General features: G+C 36.6%; 2 protein-coding genes and 3 long non-coding RNA genes across 8 annotated transcripts; 3 read left to right on the top strand and 2 right to left on the bottom strand.

The window, feature by feature from the left end:
* Positions 1 to 1,240: 1,240 nt before the first annotated feature.
* On the top strand, positions 1,241 to 2,607 carry Dpm3 (Dolichyl-phosphate mannosyltransferase subunit 3). The gene is made up of 4 exons (XM_089869068.1): positions 1,241 to 2,054; positions 2,123 to 2,152; positions 2,225 to 2,302; positions 2,393 to 2,607. The coding sequence occupies exons 1-4, from the start codon at positions 1,935 to 1,937 to the stop codon at positions 2,441 to 2,443; spliced, it is 279 nt and encodes a 92-aa protein (XP_089725194.1). The 5' UTR covers positions 1,241 to 1,934; the 3' UTR covers positions 2,444 to 2,607.
* Positions 2,547 to 4,951, bottom strand: LOC149691687 (ras-related protein Rab-43-like). Its single transcript, XM_089869066.1, has 4 exons — positions 3,968 to 4,951; positions 3,780 to 3,895; positions 3,523 to 3,706; positions 2,547 to 3,464 (listed from the first exon to the last, which is right to left on the bottom strand). The coding sequence occupies exons 1-4, from the start codon at positions 4,029 to 4,031 to the stop codon at positions 3,205 to 3,207; spliced, it is 624 nt and encodes a 207-aa protein (XP_089725192.1). The 5' UTR covers positions 4,032 to 4,951; the 3' UTR covers positions 2,547 to 3,204.
* Positions 4,952 to 5,574: 623 nt separating this feature from the next.
* LOC149691688 (uncharacterized) lies at positions 5,575 to 8,957 on the top strand. The gene is made up of 3 exons (XR_016383426.1): positions 5,575 to 5,875; positions 5,996 to 6,075; positions 8,707 to 8,957. It is a non-coding gene; the product is annotated as an uncharacterized LOC149691688 (long non-coding RNA).
* Positions 8,958 to 10,852: 1,895 nt separating this feature from the next.
* On the top strand, positions 10,853 to 12,674 carry LOC149691689 (uncharacterized). Its single transcript, XR_016383431.1, has 2 exons — positions 10,853 to 11,139; positions 12,224 to 12,674. It is a non-coding gene; the product is annotated as an uncharacterized LOC149691689 (long non-coding RNA).
* LOC149691690 (uncharacterized) lies at positions 11,229 to 17,896 on the bottom strand. Of its 4 annotated transcripts, none has more exons than XR_016383429.1 (4): positions 17,765 to 17,892; positions 17,490 to 17,681; positions 13,216 to 13,951; positions 11,229 to 12,463 (listed from the first exon to the last, which is right to left on the bottom strand). It is a non-coding gene; the product is annotated as an uncharacterized LOC149691690 (long non-coding RNA). The 4 variants fall into 4 exon arrangements; XR_016383428.1 differs by having other exon boundaries at positions 11,229 to 13,151; positions 17,765 to 17,891; XR_016383430.1 differs by lacking the exon at positions 13,216 to 13,951 and having other exon boundaries at positions 17,765 to 17,896.
* Positions 17,897 to 17,973: the final 77 nt, after the last annotated feature.

A 17,973-nucleotide genomic window follows, 5' to 3' on the forward strand; every position in this document is an offset into this window, starting at 1 on the left:
GTCAACCCCCTCTGAGTATGATTACCTTCACGAACCTAGCACAGGGAACACGCTTGAATAGCCTACCAAAAGTTCGTAGATGAAAACTAAAAGTGTACTTCATTGATGCTTGCTCCACCGCCGTGTTATATTAGAAACCCCCCTTTTACCTCTATGAATTTTACCTCTGCGTATTATAACCTTCACGAACCTAGCACAGGGAACACGCGTGAATAGGCTACCAAAAGTTCGTAGATGAAAACTAAAAGTGCACTTCATTGATGCTTTCTCCACCTCCGTGTAATATGAGCTACCCCCCTTTTACCTCTATCAACCAATTCTGCGTGTGATTACCTTCACGAACCTAGCACAGGGAATACGCTTGAATAGGCTACCAAAAGTTCGTAGATGAAAACTAAAAGTGTACTTCATTGATGCTTGCTCCACCGCCGTGTAATAATGAGCTACCCCTCTTTTACCTCTATCAACCCCTTCTGCGTATGATTACCTTCACGAACCTAGCACAGGGAACACGCGTGAATAGGCTCAATAGAGTGGTACTGAAAGAGGATGTGACTTCAATATTGGTAGTCTAAATTGTATGCCCTGAGCTGACAACTTCCAATATGGTCGAGGTAAGAGATAGGAGGGTGTGACGTCACGTCTACTATATAGTATTGAGAATTAACGTTTGGATCGCCACCATAGAATATTATAAACTTTTTGTCCTAAAATAAACTTCTCTCTGATTGGTTGGTTCGTATAGAGGTTGAGCTCCATTGTTGAGAGAGGAAGGTCGTTTGATTCTCATTTTACATGGCGTCTACAACCACCAAAGACTGGGAACTATGGACGAAGTATACTTTTTGGTTTTTTATCTATGAAGTTTTGGTTTTTCTACTTTCTATCATTCCTGCTTTTGCCACTTCGTTCAGATTAGAAGAATGGACCAAAAACATAGGTAAGGAGGAGCTAATTCTACTCGGATGATCTTTCAATTTCCCCGCCAAATTTTTGCCTTATGCGTGATTGGTGGCGAGGGTTGGATGTAGCTTTAGTGTGTCTAATGAGAGGTTGAGCACGCTATTACACTATTACAATTGATCTATCCCGGTTTAATCAAACGTAAGGCGAATTGTCGCGTTTGTCTCAAGTGTATATATTTTCTTTTGATGGTTAGATGCAAATTCTGCAATTTAATTATGATTTTCGTGTTGCACCATTATTGATTTAGTTTTTTTGTGGGGGGGGGGGGCCAAGAGGCGAGGATTTTCCATCATTTTTGGGGGCCCCTATCTCTTACGTTTCATCTCTTTTGTTCTTGACATTTCTTTTTGCGTCAAAAGCATCTAAAGCTCTCTTCCTTTTGTTGGAGAGAATAAATCCCGAACAAAAATAGAAAGGGTTAAAAATATCTCCCGGTCTTCCTTTTCTCTTTCTCTTTACGGGCCACTGCATCCCCATCATTTTCATTTCTCTGATAGAAAAGAGGAGCCCCCAAATATCGATTTTTGGGGACCCCCAAAAAGAAGAAGTTACTAACATTTTTGTTGCAGAATCGCAATCTCTTTTATAAACTGTTATGTTTAAAAATTATTTCAAAACTTGCCCTTAATTTTATCTTTAATCAAAGTTTGAAGTTTTGCAAGGATAAATAGTTAAATCTTGTGCAAAAAAAAATTTAATTTACGTGGTTTAAGTTTAGGAATTTTAGGACCTTGAACCATTTATTTACAGGTTTGAAACGTAGCTAGCTTAAGTTTGAAATATTGGCGGGAAAAAAACAATACTCTAGGCGAATTCGGGCGGGAAAACTCTCCCCCTTTTTTTCCCGCGTGGCACGCGCCATCTCCCGCCAATATCGTAGGTGTCGTGGCTTTTTGGTCGTCAATGTGGAAGCAGACGATTCTTTAGAGATAATTTGACAGTTAATTAGCAATAATTTTATTAAAAAAATGACGAAAGCTTTGGAATGGGTGTTTGGTCTCAGTATAATATTTGGAATTTGGGCTATTTTATTAAGCGAGCATTTTCCATACAAGTTAAATGATGTACAAAGGTTTCACATATATTTGGTATGATCTTTAATTATTGTTTTCATTGTTTAAATGTAATTAATATTATTATGTATTTGGTTCCGTAGCTACCTGTGTATGGGGTCATTCTATTTGGGGTAAGTTTACTAAGGTTGTTTAATTAAGTAGAGTTTAAATTTATGGTGCCATATTTTCTACATAAAATGTAGTTGGGATGTTTCCTTCTACTCATTTATCGTGTATTCACATTTAATGATTGTCCTAAAGCCGCTGCCGAATTAAGACAAGTATAAATATTATTTTTCTTACCATTAATTAAAAAAAAACTCAGGTTATAATATTTTTATTCCATTTTAAACCCAATTAAATTTGAATAGCAAATTGCCGAAGCCAAATCTGATCTCAGAAAACGTGGGTTTTTGTTTTAAAAACCCATTTCAAATCAAATCATTCCATTGATGTAGATTTAACTTTAAATTAATTCCATCTATTGTCTATATAAAATTAAAATTGAAATGTAAACAAATAATGTTATTGGTGAAATTTCAAATTTGTGTTTATTGTCAAATACAAAATATTTTCAAAAATACAAGCATTGTGTTGTGTTTGACTGGACCAAAATTTAAATTTTCTTTTAAAAAAAGGCACTTGACTTTTACATGATTTTACAGTCCTGATTCGTTTGTTTGTATAGTTGGTTTTACAAAAAGAGCAATTAGGTTAAAACTTGTTATACAATTCATTTTAAATTTAAAAACATCCCTTCTTAGCCTGCAATAGACTAACTATAGTATAAAGGGAGGGAAATATTTGATTATACATTTTCTTTTATCAAAAATTACATCTTTGGTAATTTTAATTAAATTTTTCCCTGCAAAGTTTTTGACCGCTCTTATTCTTATAATAATACTGAGCTAAAATTTTCAAAATCTTGATTATTTAAATTAAATTGCTTATTGTTTAATTTTATTTTAGGACCAAATTAATTTTTTTGGAGATTCTATCTGCAGTTATTATTTTTTTAAAAATATCACAATCCGTTTACAGAAATAATTATTTCAGTTGGGATTAATTTAATATTATTAATTAATTATATTTCCTATTATTTAAATATCTAGGAAAGGGTTTGGAGTTTAAGATTTCGCTGCTCGTTTTGGGTTAGTTAGTTTTATGTGTAGAAAGTAATATTCTAACTCTTGCAACAACGTAATGTGTTAATGGACTTTGAAGCGAACATATTAACAGTGGGACCTTTATCAAAACTGGGATGTAAATCTGAACTATGACGATGTTTTAATTCAGTAGCTAATGATAAGAAAGCTTTGGAGATATTTGTATCTTCTTTAGCACTGGTTTCCATTGTTTCTAAAACCTCGGGGTATCTTTCGACAAACATATCAATCTCTTCTTGAGTTACTTCTCTCATGCTTTCCATGTCACATTTGTTACCTAATTATAGTTAATTAATATATTTTAACTGCGTAATTAAGGGTGCACATGTAATTACCAATTAGTAATAAGGGAATGTCGGGTGCGGTGTAACGTTGAACTTCTTCAATCCATCTTTGAACACTTACGAAGCTAGAACGTTTAGTTATGTCATAAACTATGATGACACCATTAGCGCTGCGATAATAGCTTTGAGTGATTGTTCTGAATCGTTCTTGGCCAGCTGTATCCCAGATTTGAAGCTAAAATTATCATTAATTTAATTTAATTTAATTTAACTTAATTATTAATTGATTTATTAATAAAAAAACATACCTTGACTTTTTTGCCTTCAACTGAAAGTGTTTTCATAGCAAAATCTACACCAATAGTATTGCCATGACGTTCAATATATGTTCCAGACTTAAATCTGTGCACAACACACGTTTTACCTAATGATAATTATTAACGAGATATAAGAAAAGTGCGATTATGCAAATTAGTTCCAATTTCTTTCATCTCACCGACTCCGCAATCTCCAATGAGTACTATTTTAAATAGAAAATCGAAACTATCGTCTTCGTTCATTTTGTTAGTTATTATATTATTACGTTAATTTCGCGTTGAAATTTAATTTAAATACATTAGTAATAGCCTTCAAAACGACCCGTGGCTAAGATCAAATGGTTTTTCCCTAAAACATGACAAAGCTCCCAAAAAAAATCCCAAGAATAAAAAAATTCTAACTAACTTTACCTGGAATTTTTGGATCGTAATAGTCACATGGTTTTTTTGTAGGACAGCACTGAACGCACTGAAAAGTATATGTTCCTCAAATATCATGTTTAAATTATGCAAATTAGGTTAGGGCATTTTTGGTTTGGTCCGGTACTTAACCAATTGAACCGTATTCTCACTGTACGGACTACGGGGTTGAAAATTTTAACCCTTGTTCCTGATTCCCGGACTTTTCGTTAGCAGTCGGCATAGTCCACTCGATCTCGCGCAACACGACGCGAAGAATTCCATTTATATCAGAAGTGGTCAATTTGATAATAACATAAGTACCATAATTATGGTACTTATGATAATAAGGTTACTTTCCCCGAGATGTGCGCTAGTTTCAAAGGTTACAGCAAAAGCGTTCCTTGGTTTTTTGAAGTAAAACTAACCGTTATAAAACTAAACCGCAAGAGTAGATTAGACCCAAGGACATTTTTATTTATTAATGTTAAAGAGATGGTGAAAATGAACCTCAAATTAGGTTCAGATTTTAAGGATAATTGGAAATAAGCCCCTCGTTTTGACTTTGGAAAATTCTTATAAAAAAAATATCAACTCTAAAATCTTGAAGCCTTTTTAGAATAATAAAACACTCTTGTCGTTAAAATTTCAGGTCGGATCTGGCCAAAAACCTACGTCCTCCCACAGAACTTAATGTTAACTTTGGGTTCCTTTGAACTTCCCGCCTATAATCCAAAAGTCGTACTTTTTGGCCAACGGGCAGCTTGCGTGATTGAGTGGGCTATGCAGTCGCTGAGCATTTAGTTACTCTCCAAGTCCAGGGTTGGAAATAAGACAGGTTTACAAGTCCAAAACTAGTTTATTAATTGCTCGGACCAGTTTATTTATTCCAAAACTTAGGGTCACTGGTCCCAAGGAGCACTTAATTAATTATCGTTTTTGGAAAAAATAGACGGTGGGACCAGTTTATTAATATCTTAGAGCTCAGGTTTCGACGTCTCCGATGGGAGATGGGAGATTCGTGCACGCGTACCTAGTTACCTTGGTTATGCGCATCACGTGACCGCGCAAATCCAATTAAAAAAATAGCGGGTTTTTCACGCTAGCTTAGGCCTTTGAAGCAACGCCGCCTATATTACGCGTTGACTGCACATGTAGTGATATTTTTTAATTTTATCCGGCGTTAACTCGACTCTCCCACAATCTTTAATCCATCTTAAACACTAATCTAGTAGAGTTTTTGGTGTAGGGAAAGAGTAAAATACCGTTACCTTTATCTAAGATCCACAATTTACTATTAATAAAAAATAACGATAAAAAACGAACCCCCTTCCACGGGACAGAGGGGTATGAAAGAAGAGGCGGGTCATAACGCCAAAGGTAAAAAGGAATTACGTATTATTCGCCTTCCCCGTCAGTAACGTCATCAAGATAATTTAAACTTTTAACTACGTGTTGGATGGAGGGCTCTATACTAGGTTATGAGTCGGACTGAAGTAAATACTAACCGTCTCCATTCCTGCTTCTAAAATTAAATCTATCCCTGGTATAGTAATTAAATTAGTAACTTGAAAAATATGCTAAACACAAAGGAAAATATTACATTCACAATAGAGAATTACTAGATTTGAGAGTTGTATTCACGTCTAATCTAGGTGTAGATTATTAATATCTGTGTATTGAGGAAGGTAAGCTCTTTCAGTTCGTAAAAGGGTCCCAAAAAATTATTTAAAAAATGTATTTCTTTATTTAGTTTGTGAAAAGACGGGCGTAAGTGTTTAATTTTGATCCTTTATACGTTCTTTCAGTAACCATCTAAAGAGATGGGGACCGCGGTTTGGACGTTTCTCTTCATCCCCCCCCCATCCTCCTGCCGCCATCATAAAAGGTAAGACCATGGACTCGATTTACATATTCTCAACTCTGCATAAGCTTTCAGTAGTAATACTTCTCAAGTAAGAAAAAGTACGTTAAAGTGTTTTTAGCCACCGTAGATGGCTCTTAGTTTGATCTGCCCTGTTGTTGTCCCCGTCGTGCCAGTATACCCACCTTTGGCTGTACAGAAGTTTTCGTTAGTCGTTGAAGGGAAAGTGAAAGGGAGAGAATTGTGGTGAGGTGATATTTTTCGTTCGTCTACTTATGAGGAAGGGAATTATGATAGTAGGGTTAAGCTATATACTCTCCCTTTAAAATTCGTCTTTGGGTGTTTTACCGAATTCTCTCTCTCTTTCAAACGCTTCTGGCCATAAGTTCATGTTAGAAATTTTTAAGATGCGATAAGTATGCGTAGGCATAAGTTGTAAATTAAAAGTTTCTGTACGTGTATTAATTGAACGTTAAGTACGTAATCATTTTAGCACTGTTAAAGGTAACTCGATCATCGAGGGGATAATCACTAAAACTTTCTGTTATTCTATTAAGGCTTACTTGTGTGTAATCAGTTTAGCATTGTTAAAGCTAAAACCTCGTTTTTAGAATGGCCTTACGGGTAATCATTATAGCAATGTTAAGTGTAGCGCATCGAGGGGCTACTCACTCAAGTTTTCTCTTGGCGTCGCACTATTACAATTATAACATAAATAAATTTATTGAAGTAAGGATTACGGGTAATCATTTTAGCACAGTTAAAAGTAGCGCATCCAGGGGCTATTCACGTAAATTTTATGTACGCCTGTTATGTACGGTACGATGTGGCTACTATTATGAGCCCAGTCCTTGGCCCATCTTGTTTAACTTTTATTTATAAGAAAATTTTGTTTAATCAAATCTTTCGTGTTCAAGCATTATTATTTGCCGGTTCAAGCAAATTAATGAATATTTCTGTTTATATATATATAGAAAGATTTTTCCAATCCGCCGCCATCTTAATAAATGGCGCCGCGAAATGTAAAAAATCTTCTCTATGCAACCAAGTCCGCGCGTTTCAACCGATTTCACAAATATTTAGTAAACTGGTTTCCTTTAACCTATAGACGGGCTGAATGGTCTTTTGTGTTCGATTTGTTGCCATCTTTTTAAATGGCGGCCAGAAATTTTAAAACCCTTCTTTAGTTAATAATGTCCGCATGAAAAGTAATAAAAATGTCCCGACGGGCTGACGGGCAACGCCTTCGCTCCTAGGGTGCTAGTCTTTAGTAAAATCTAGCCATTCTTTATATCATTCTGATGGAAGTTCTTATTACACGCGAGCGACGCCGCGGGTAACAGCTAGTTTATTATAATTACAGATGTTCGGTATTGATTCAAACGTTCCTGGGAATTCCGGCGTTACTCTATTCCTAGCGGCCATATTGGTATTTCTTTCTAAGCTATAAATGTTTATGTTTTGAGGCATACCAAGTACAATTTACGAGGGGTCCGACTATACAAAAAAAAGCGTAAGGAATTTCGGGATTTCTTCTTGATTTCGCCTAAGATTTCGTAATTTCCTCTTTGATTTCGTAATTTATTGATTACTTCAAAGATTTCGCGAGAAGCGTACGGGATTTCGTGTAAATGTCGGACCCCTCGACAATGTATAATTTAATAGTGAGATTGAAGTAGTTTATAATGTCACCGAGGGGCTAAACACTCGCGCATTCTGGCCTCGGTGTAGAAAAGCGCTACTTGGGAGAGCTAATTTATTTTTAAATCCATTCACCGGTCGACTGAAACAATGGTTGGGTAGTTATTTTTGTTTATTAATTGGTCTTAGTTCCGAGGTAGTTATTTAGCAACTCTGGGTTATCTAAACAAATAATTTAATGCGAAGTTATAACAAGACGACCCAAGGGCTGGGCTCGTAAGAGTAGCCACATCGTACCGTACTTCGACGCGCGTCTTTTAACAGTGGTAAATCATGGTACCCGTAAAGAAAATCAGAGTGAATAGCCCATCGATACTCTAACAAAAAATTAGAACCCTTAATCCTTATTTCAATAAATTTACTTACGTTATAAGTGAATATCCGGGGTCACAGGGTAGTACTTTCTTTTAAAACTCTTCTCGATTTGTGGAGAAATAGACGTGTTTTGGGAAGGTTCCCCTTTCGCTAGTTCGAGATAGAAACTCTCCAGGATTACAGATTAACAAAGCTTGTTTTACAAATACGAAGGTGCATTTTCGTTACTATTAAGGGTTGGTCGCTTTAGAAATTGAAAGCTCAAGGTTTTTACTTCTGTTATTTTTGTATTCAAGGTTGGGTGGGTTTTTATCTTTTTACTATTGTTTACTCGCACTTACATATTTCTTTTATACGCTTAATCTATACATGGTTAATAATATTTATGCAATTTTAATTTTAACAATTAACTTATTCCATAAAAACGCGCAAATTACTTTCCTAATTTTTCAACACTCAGTGACTTTACGCACTTCCTATCTGGACGCAAAAGCGTAATGCTACGTTTTGCCACTAAATACCCTGGTTTTCCATCCTAACAACCTCTTTTTCCACCGTAGGATATTAGCGCGGAAAAACAGTGGAAGTTCTAAGCCGATTAAAATTTGTTAATAATAGAAATTTTCTTATTATTTTCAGTACCTGGACTCAACACTCGGAAGTTACGCGTTTATAAAAATATTCTTATTATTTTCATTATTAATCTTTTTAATAAAATCTAATGTATCAATGAAATATGCTTCAAAATAAAAACTTGCATTAATATTTATAAAATATTATTTGATAAAATTATTTCTATTTATAAGCTTATTAATTATATTATAGTTATGGCGTCAAATAATAAAAAGAATAAAAGACTTTAACCAAAGTTATAAAAATGATTACCACATTTTTGAAAAGTATTTTAATTACAAATTTATATGAAATCCGAATGTATCAAATGGAATAGATTTCGAAATAAAATATTGAAATAATATTTATAAGTCTGCCTGATTAATTTATTTTTACTTGTAAGCTTACTAAATATATTTAGTGACTAAGGTATAGAAACTCGCTTCATACCTCTGAATTAGAGTATGATTAAAGTGCTTGCTCAACATAGTAGAGCCGTCAGTCGAGTATGAATATTTTGAATACAGTTTCAAAGTTATAATGAATGATTTTATTCGAAGTGCATTGCACTGAAGCGTGTCGTAGCAGCCACGTAAAACAAACAAACAAATGCTTTAACTAGTGCTGGTTACATAACTGTGTGTTTGCTTATGTGTGTGGTAGTGAACGGATTAAAGGTTGCGTCTGGATTACGAGTAATTATCGAGGGGCTACTCACTAAAAACTCGTTAGTAATTTTAAACGGGATAGTGATTTGGGGTTACTTAGGGGCTATGGGTTATTATTATTATTAATATTAACGGATAATTAAGCATTAACACATTTGCCACTAGGGGCGCTGTATACGTAGTTACGTATTTACTGACATCTAAAACATGATAAAATTCTGCTAGACATTCGTGTAAGCAATAGATAGTTCATAAATTGCCGCTAGGGGCGCTGTGTACGTAGTTACGTATTTACTGACATCTAAAACATGATAAAATTCTGCTAGACATTCGTGTAAGCAATAGATAGTTCATAAATTGCCGCTAGGGGCGCTGTGTACGTAGTTACGTATTTACTGACATCTAAAACATGATAAAATTCTGCTAGACATTCGTGTAAGCAATAGATAGTTCATAAATTGCCGCTAGGGGCGCTGTGTACGTAGTTACGTATTTACTGACATCTAAAACATGATAAAATTCTGCTAGACATTCGTGTAAGCAATAGATAGTTCATAAATTGCCGCTAGGGGCGCTGTGTACGTAGTTACGTATTTACTGACATCTAAACCATGATAAAATTCTGCTAGACATTCGTGTAAGCAATAGATAGTTCATAAATTGCCGCTAGGGGCGCTGTGTACGTAGTTACGTATTTACTGACATCTAAAACATGATAAAATTCTGCTAGACATTCGTGTAAGCAATAGATAGTTCATAAATTGCCGCTAGGGGCGCTGTGTACGTAGTTACGTATTTACTGACATCTAAACCATGATAAAATTCTGCTAGACATTCGTGTAAGCAATAGATAGTTCATAAATTGCCGCTAGGGGCGCTGTGTACGTAGTTACGTATTTACTGGCATCTAAAGCATGGTAAATTTTTGCTATGACGTCATATCCGGTGACGTGGCCAACGACGTAATATCCGGTGACGTGACCAATGACGTCAAATCCGATGACGTGATCAATGACGTCAAATCCGATGACGTGATCAATGACGTCATATCCGGTGACGTGTCATGACGTCATATCCGGTGACGTCACCTATGACGTCATATCCGGTGACGTCACCTATGACGTCATATCCGGTGACGTCACCTATGACGTCATATCCGGTGACGTCACCTATGACGTCATATCCGGTGACGTCACCTATGACGTCATATACGGTGACGTCACCTATGACGTCATATCCGGTGACGTCACCTATGACGTCAACGAGGTAATTGACTTGTGACGTCACGACAGATGTTAATGGTAATAGGTAATGATTGTCCATTCAGTTTACCTAGCCTTCATTCATTTAGGCCTAGCGTTCATTCATTTAGGCCTAGCGTTCATTCATTTAGTAGGCCTAGCGGTGTTCAGCTATTTGAATTTCATGCCTGGGATATGGCGCACCCGAGTCCGCGCATATGAGCTTTTAGCGCCACCGCAACGTTGGAAATTTACTTAGTTGATCGTTCCGAGTCAGCCGGCTCATTTGATGCCTGGAAGCCGTCGAGGAAAGTCGATTGGAAAAACCTCTCCCGCTCAGCTGATCGATACGGGTCATGCAGTTCATTCGTTCCCGCAAGCCGTCGAGGAAAGTCGCTTGGAAAAACCTCTCCCGTGACCCCTGCTTTTGAAGTTGAATCTTGATCGTTCCGCCATTTCGCTGACCGTTCTTCCCGAGGATGCAAGCTGAATTCGAAGCTCTTCAAGGTACTTGGCGGCCATTGCTTGGCCTCGTGGTGCTTTAACAGTCCGTAAGCCTAACTTTATAATAATCCAAACTCATCTAGCCCCCCTTAAATTATTTATTTTATTTCAAGTGCTTAAATTAATTAAGTAGTGTTAAATGTTAGTGAATTTTATTTATTTAAAAAAATGTTAGTGAATTTTATTAATTTATTACAAATCAAGTACCACAAATAAAATTTTACAACGAGAGAATCCCTTAATAATTAGTTTAGGGCCTATTATTAGCTATTAAAAGGGGTACGTAATTAATTTAGATATAACGCGACAGATTTTCGGAGATCAGGTCCCGCCGAGAGAATTTTAGAACACGAGGCCAGCTGCAACAAGCCTAAATTAAGCCTTGTCCCATTTAAAGCCTAGTTATTTACGGGGTCTGTCTGTGGGAATAGTTTTAAAATAAATAAATAGCGGGATTTCCTAAAATTAGTTTGGGGGCTATTGCTAATTAATTTAGAGATAAAGCAACAGATTTTCGAAAATAGAGTTCCGCAGAAAGAATTTTAAGACACGTGGACAGTTGCCCTAAACCTTGTTCCATTTAAACCCTAGTTATTTACGGAGTCTGTCTGTGGGAATAGTTTTAGAATAAATAAATAGCGGGTTTTCCTAAAATTAGTTTGGGGGCTATTGTTAATTAATTTAGAGATAAAGCGACGGATTTTTGAAAATCAAGTTACGCAGAAAGAATTTTAAGACACGTGGACAGTTGCCCTAAGCCTAGTCCCATTTCGATCTCAGTTTTTATTTATGGGTTCTACCTGTGGCAATAGTTTTAAATAAATAGCTGGCAGGTTTAAATAAAATTAATTTAGGGGATATTTTAAAATATTTTCATTATTAAATTACATAATTTAATTTAAAATTAAATGGTAGGTTTTCTAAAATTATTTTCTATCCAATTATGGGAAATAACTAGTTAGCCAGAGTATATATTTAATTCAGGGTGGGAATCACGGTAGTAAAGCCTTCCTTTAATTTGGAGTGACAATTGGTCTTTCTCTCTAAATCTAGTAGCCAGTTTTTTAATTAAGGACCGCCCAAAAGTAGGCAATAGTTTAAGATGTGTAATTAATATGTTTTCATTTATAGATGCAGCTGATATTCTTGGCTCTTTCTGTCGCTGGTCATCCCGAGACATATCTTTCCCGATGACTTTTCATTCCTGATCACATCCTTTGTTGGATTGACGATGCACGATGACTTCCGCTGTTCTGGACTTGTATCATTCCTGATGACGAGCTTTCTTGGATTACGTTACACGATGTCTTCTTCCGGACTTGCTATCTTTCTCTCAACATTGACTCGAAGTTACGGAGGAAATTATCGAAGCTAGAAGATACAAAATTCAACTTTTTTAATTGAAAATTTTACATGTAACCACTTATTTTACTTTTTTTGCTTGCCATTTATATGTAACTACTTATTATTTTTTTCGCGTTCAAACTTTAACTTATATAACTCTTTAATAATTTTTTTGTTCGAAATTTTTGTAAACACTTGGTTTTTTTGTTTCTTATTGAATAAATTTTGCCTTAAACCTCGTTCTTTCTTTTCTTTAAATTTTTACGATACTAAACTTGGCTTCAATTTTTTAATGTCTGGACTTAAGGGGTTTTTTTTGACCCTTTTTAGGCTTATTTTTTAATAAAATAGAACAAAAAACACGTTAAAATCAATTTTTTTTACAAAAAAAATAATTTTTTATGAAAAATTTATTAAAAAATAAAACAATTATTAAAAAAACAATAAAAAAAAGCATAAAAAAGGTCAAAAAAACTACCCTAAGTGTTTTTCGACTATTTTTGTTCCTTCCCCAATATCGAAACTTAAATTTTAAACTTAAGCTACCACCCCCAAAGTAAGCCTTGCAAGCCCAATTTAAATTTAACAAGTCCCTGTTCAACTCGGGAATTATTAAATTTAAACTAAAGCCCGCTGTGGAGCCCCCAAAACCAGGAAACTTCGTCCTTAGCATGGGATTTCCAATGAAAGTCCACTCGCAGACGTCCAATTCTTCCTGCGCAAGAAAAATTCGAATTAGTATTTGGAAAAAGACACACGAATAACTTGAAATTAATTACCTTAAAACGAAAATCCACTCGAGTATTCTCGCATGATGATTCTCGCTTAAGGTTCCGGCGTTCCGGCATAAGACAAATGACTATTATTTGGCAAATAAATGGCACACTCGTAACATTAATAGGGAAAGAATACCATAAAAAGCTAAGCCTCGCCTTAAACCCGCTTAAAATCGTGTTTACTTTTAAAGGAGAAAGCGTATAAGCAACCTTCTACCTTAAACCTAAATCAGAAATTTATTTAGATCCTACAAAACTCCCTCAACGAGTTGCCAAACGCTTTTCCTCTAAAAATATAATTAAAACCATAAACTAGATACCTTAATACCGCTAAGGGAATCTCACCCTTGAAATCCTGATTACGCGTTCATTATTCTTAAAAGGGAGGGCTAGGACCAGTGTTCACCTATTCCATAAGCAAGATTTTATTTATGTCCTGGCGAAAAGAAAAATCCCTAAAAATTAAAGGACACAGCGCTTCCCTTCTAACAATAAATAGAATAATAAATAATAAACTAAATACCCCAATAATGGTCTAAAAGCCGCTTCACACGCTGTCTAAATAGTTTTGCTAGTGAGATTCCCTTTCAACGGATAAAATCAAAGTGTAGGCCCGAATTAAGAATGGAATTGTACTGGGTTTATTGACCTGATTAATATTAGGTGCCATTTTTTGCCAAATAAATAGTTATTCATTCTAGAATCCAACATAAATTGTTCCTTTGGAAACGCATGATAGCTATAAAAAATAAAATTCAAACAATCAAATACAAATTAAAATTATTATCAACTTAAATGGCACAAGTATTTTCAGGGCCGAATTAAGCAATTTTGCACCCGGGGGCCGAGATAATGCGCGCCCCCTTAAGTTCACAAAAAAAAAGGAACAGCAAATGTTGCTAAGGGGGGAATAGTTTAAATCAATGTGCCCCCAACAAGCGCTGCGCCCGTGGGCCTGTACCCCCTCGCCCCCTCTAACTAATCATAATCAACGGGCATCTTCCCATATCTAGTAGAACCAGAGTTATGAACCCCCAAAATTGGGTATAATGCTATTCCTATGGAGTGCTTGTTTAAGAACATTTTTCTCAATTACTCAGCCCCTTTTTACTCGATCCCAAAATTTTACTATGGTTGGATGGGGGGGGGGGGGGGTAGGGGCCAAATAGGACTATAACATAATCAAAGGGCATGTCCCAATCTCTAGTAGAACCAGAGTTATGAACCCCCAAAATTGGGTGAAATGCTATTCCTATGGAGGGTCTGTTTATGATCATTTTTCTCAATTACTCGATCCCCAAGATTTTAGTATGGTTGGATGAGGGGGGGGGGGCAAATAGGACAATAAGATACTCAAAGGGCATCATCCCATATCTAGTAGAACCAGAGTTATGAACCTCCAAAGTTGGGTAATACTATTCCTATGGAGGGTCTGTTTATGAACATTTTTCTCAATTACTCGATCCCCAAGATTTTAGTATGGTTGGATGGGGGGGGGGGCAAATAGGACAATAAGATACTCAGAGGCATCATCCAAATCTCTAGTAGAACCAGAGTTATGAACCTCCAAAGTTGGGTAATACTATTCCTATGGAGGGTCTGTTTATGAACATTTTTCTCAATTACTCGATCCCCAAGATTTTAGTATGGTTGGATGAGGGGGGGCAAATAGGACAATAAGATACTCAAAGGGCGTCATCCCATATCTAGTAGAACCAGAGTTATGAACCACCAAAGTTGGGTAATACTATTCCTATGGAGGGTCTGTTTATGAACATTTTTCTCAATTACTCGATCCCCAAGATTTTAGTATGGTTGGATGGGGGGGGGCAAATAGGACAATAAGATACTCAAAGGGCATCATCCCATATCCAGTAGAACCAGAGTTATGAACCTCCAAAGTTGGGTAATACTATTCCTATGGAGGGTCTGTTTATGAACATTTTTCTCAATTACTCGATCCCCAAGATTTTAGTATGGTTGGATTGGGGGGGGGGGGCAAATAGGACAATAAGATACTCAAAGGGCATCATCCCATATCCAGTAGAACCAGAGTTATGAACCTCCAAAGTTGGGTAATACTATTCCTATGGAGGGTCTGTTTATGAACATTTTTCTCAATTACTCGATCCCCAAGATTTTAGTATGGTTGGATGGGGGGGGGGGGCAAATAGGACAATAAGATACTCAAAGGGCATCATCCCATATCTAGTAGAACCAGAGTTATGAACCACCAAAGTTGGGTAATACTATTCCTATGGAGGGTCTGTTTATGAACATTTTTCTCAATTACTCGATCCCCAAGATTTTAGTATGGTTGGATGGGGGGGGGGGGCAAATAGGACAATAAGATACTCAAAGGGCATCATCCCATATCTAGTAGAACCAGAGTTATGAACCCCCAAAGTTGGGTAATACTATTCCTATGGAGGGTCTGTTTATGAACATTTTTCTCAATTACTCGATCCCCAAGATTTTAGTATGGTTGGATGAGGGGGGGGCAAATAGGACAATAAGATACTCAAAGGGCATCATCCCATATCTAGTAGAACCAGAGTTACGAGCCCCCAGAGTTGGGTGTAATGCTATTCCTATGGAGAGTCTGTTTATGAACATTTTTCTCAAATACTCGGCCCCTTTTACTCGATCCCCAAGATTTTAGTATGGTTGGATGGGGGGGGGCAAATAGGACAATAAGATACTCAAAGGGCATCATCCCATATCTAGTAGAACCAGAGTTATGAACCCCCAAAGTTGGGTAATACTATTCCTATGGAGGGTCTGTTTATGAACATTTTTCTCAATTACTCGATCCCCAAGATTTTAGTATGGTTGGATGAGGGGGGGGGGCAAATAGGACAATAAGATACTCAAAGGGCATCATCCCATATCTAGTAGAACCAGAGTTACGAGCCCCCAGAGTTGGGTGTAATGCTATCCCTATGGAGAGTCTGTTTATGAACATTTTTCTCAATTACTCGATCCCCAAGATTTTAGTATGGTTGGATGAGGGGGGGGGGGGCAAATAGGACAATAAGATACTCAAAGGGCATCATCCCATATCTAGTAGAACCAGAGTTATGAACCCCCAAAGTTGGGTAATACTATTCCTATGGAGGGTCTGTTTATGAACATTTTTCTCAATTACTCGATCCCCAAGATTTTAGTATGGTTGAATGGGGGGGGGGGGCAAATAGGACTACAACATACTCAAAAGGCATCTTATGAGTCTCCAAAGTTGGGTATAATGCTATTCCTATGGAGGGGGTATGTTTATAAATACTTTCCTCAATTAATTGGCCCCTCTTTACTAGATCCCCAAGATTTTAGTATGGGTGGATGGGGAACTCAATGCGCCCCCAAACAAGCCTTGCGCTCAGCCCCCCCCCCTTTAATCCGGCCCCGAGTAATTTGAAAAAATCAGATTTACTTTCAAATAAATCATTTAACGTAACTAGAAAAATAAATATTAATACCTTTTAGGGTCAATCTTGAAATATCAATTAAATAATCACTTTGAATTACTTTTAAACCGACTAAAAAGATTGAATAGTAAAACCAGGAATAAATGCAATGCGCAATTAATAAGATTAATTTGAAATATTTTGAATAAGTACGACATAAATGTGAATCACGAATACTGTGTGCATTTTACCACAACTCCCCAAAAGAAACTAAGGCTATGTTTTCTACAAACAAAGGTCGTAATTAAGAAACCTATTTTGCACGCTTAACAATCAACTCTCCACTTTTTTTGGCTCCTGTGGGGGAATGTCCAGCTAGGGTCTATGAGAAAACCTTACAGCTCCGAAGAACAGAGGCACATACGGGGCATTATAGTTTGAGGTACTGTTTCAGTGCTGACTTAAATTGGGCAATAGATTTTTATGATACAATCTCAGGGGGAAGTGAATTCCAATGGGGACCAATCTACGAAAAAAGGAGTGCTTAAGCTAGTTTTTACGGGCATATCGGTGGAATAATCTTTTACCATGTGGGAGCGATAGAGAGGGCATCAGAAAAATAAGTTTGATTAGGGGAGTTTAAGATTTTGAACAAGCTTAAAAGGTCAAAATATTTGCAACGCGTTGTTAGGGAAGACCAACCAAGAATAGAAAGTCGAACTTCCCTTGGTAGGTGTCGGAGTCTAGTTGGGATTCGGGAGAGACAACCCATATCAATAGCGGAATGGGGGTAACGTTTAACTTCCATTTGGTTGCGATAAAATTTAGGTATTTAATCTAAATTAACCCTTAATATATAAATGAAATATTTACCTGGAAAGATCTCTGTAGGCACCACTGAAATAGGCTTCAGCCTTCAGGCCAACTCCCAAAAAGCCCAGGATACTAAGCCTTGGTCGTAGTGTGCCAACGCCCAACGCGGCAAAAGACATAGGATACTAAGCCTTGGTCGTAGTGTGCCAACCGTATTTGGCACGGTTAAGCATAAATTTTCCACTTGCGACGCTTAATTTCCGATCGGTTGCGATAAAACATTGGTATTTAATCCAAATTAACCCTTAAAATATAAATAAAATCAAAATATTTACCAGCAAAGATCCAACAAAAATTCGCAGCAGCCAGTTGTCTCGGAAAACGCCCCCAAAAAGAACCCAGAATGAAAAGGCTTATTCGTTCCAAACATGGACCGCTAGATGGCGCTGCTGAAGTTAGGCAGACTTCAAAATATGGCGGGAGCGTGCGTTTCAATTTTATTGTTTCTATTTTCTAATATAAATAATAATTTAGTTAATTATAA

The sequence above is a fragment of the Phalangium opilio genome, unplaced genomic scaffold (assembly GCF_054372755.1).
Source record: "Phalangium opilio isolate 3A_F unplaced genomic scaffold, DU_Popi_V2 ptg000025l_1, whole genome shotgun sequence".
In the NCBI taxonomy this organism is placed as follows: domain Eukaryota; kingdom Metazoa; phylum Arthropoda; class Arachnida; order Opiliones; family Phalangiidae; genus Phalangium; species Phalangium opilio.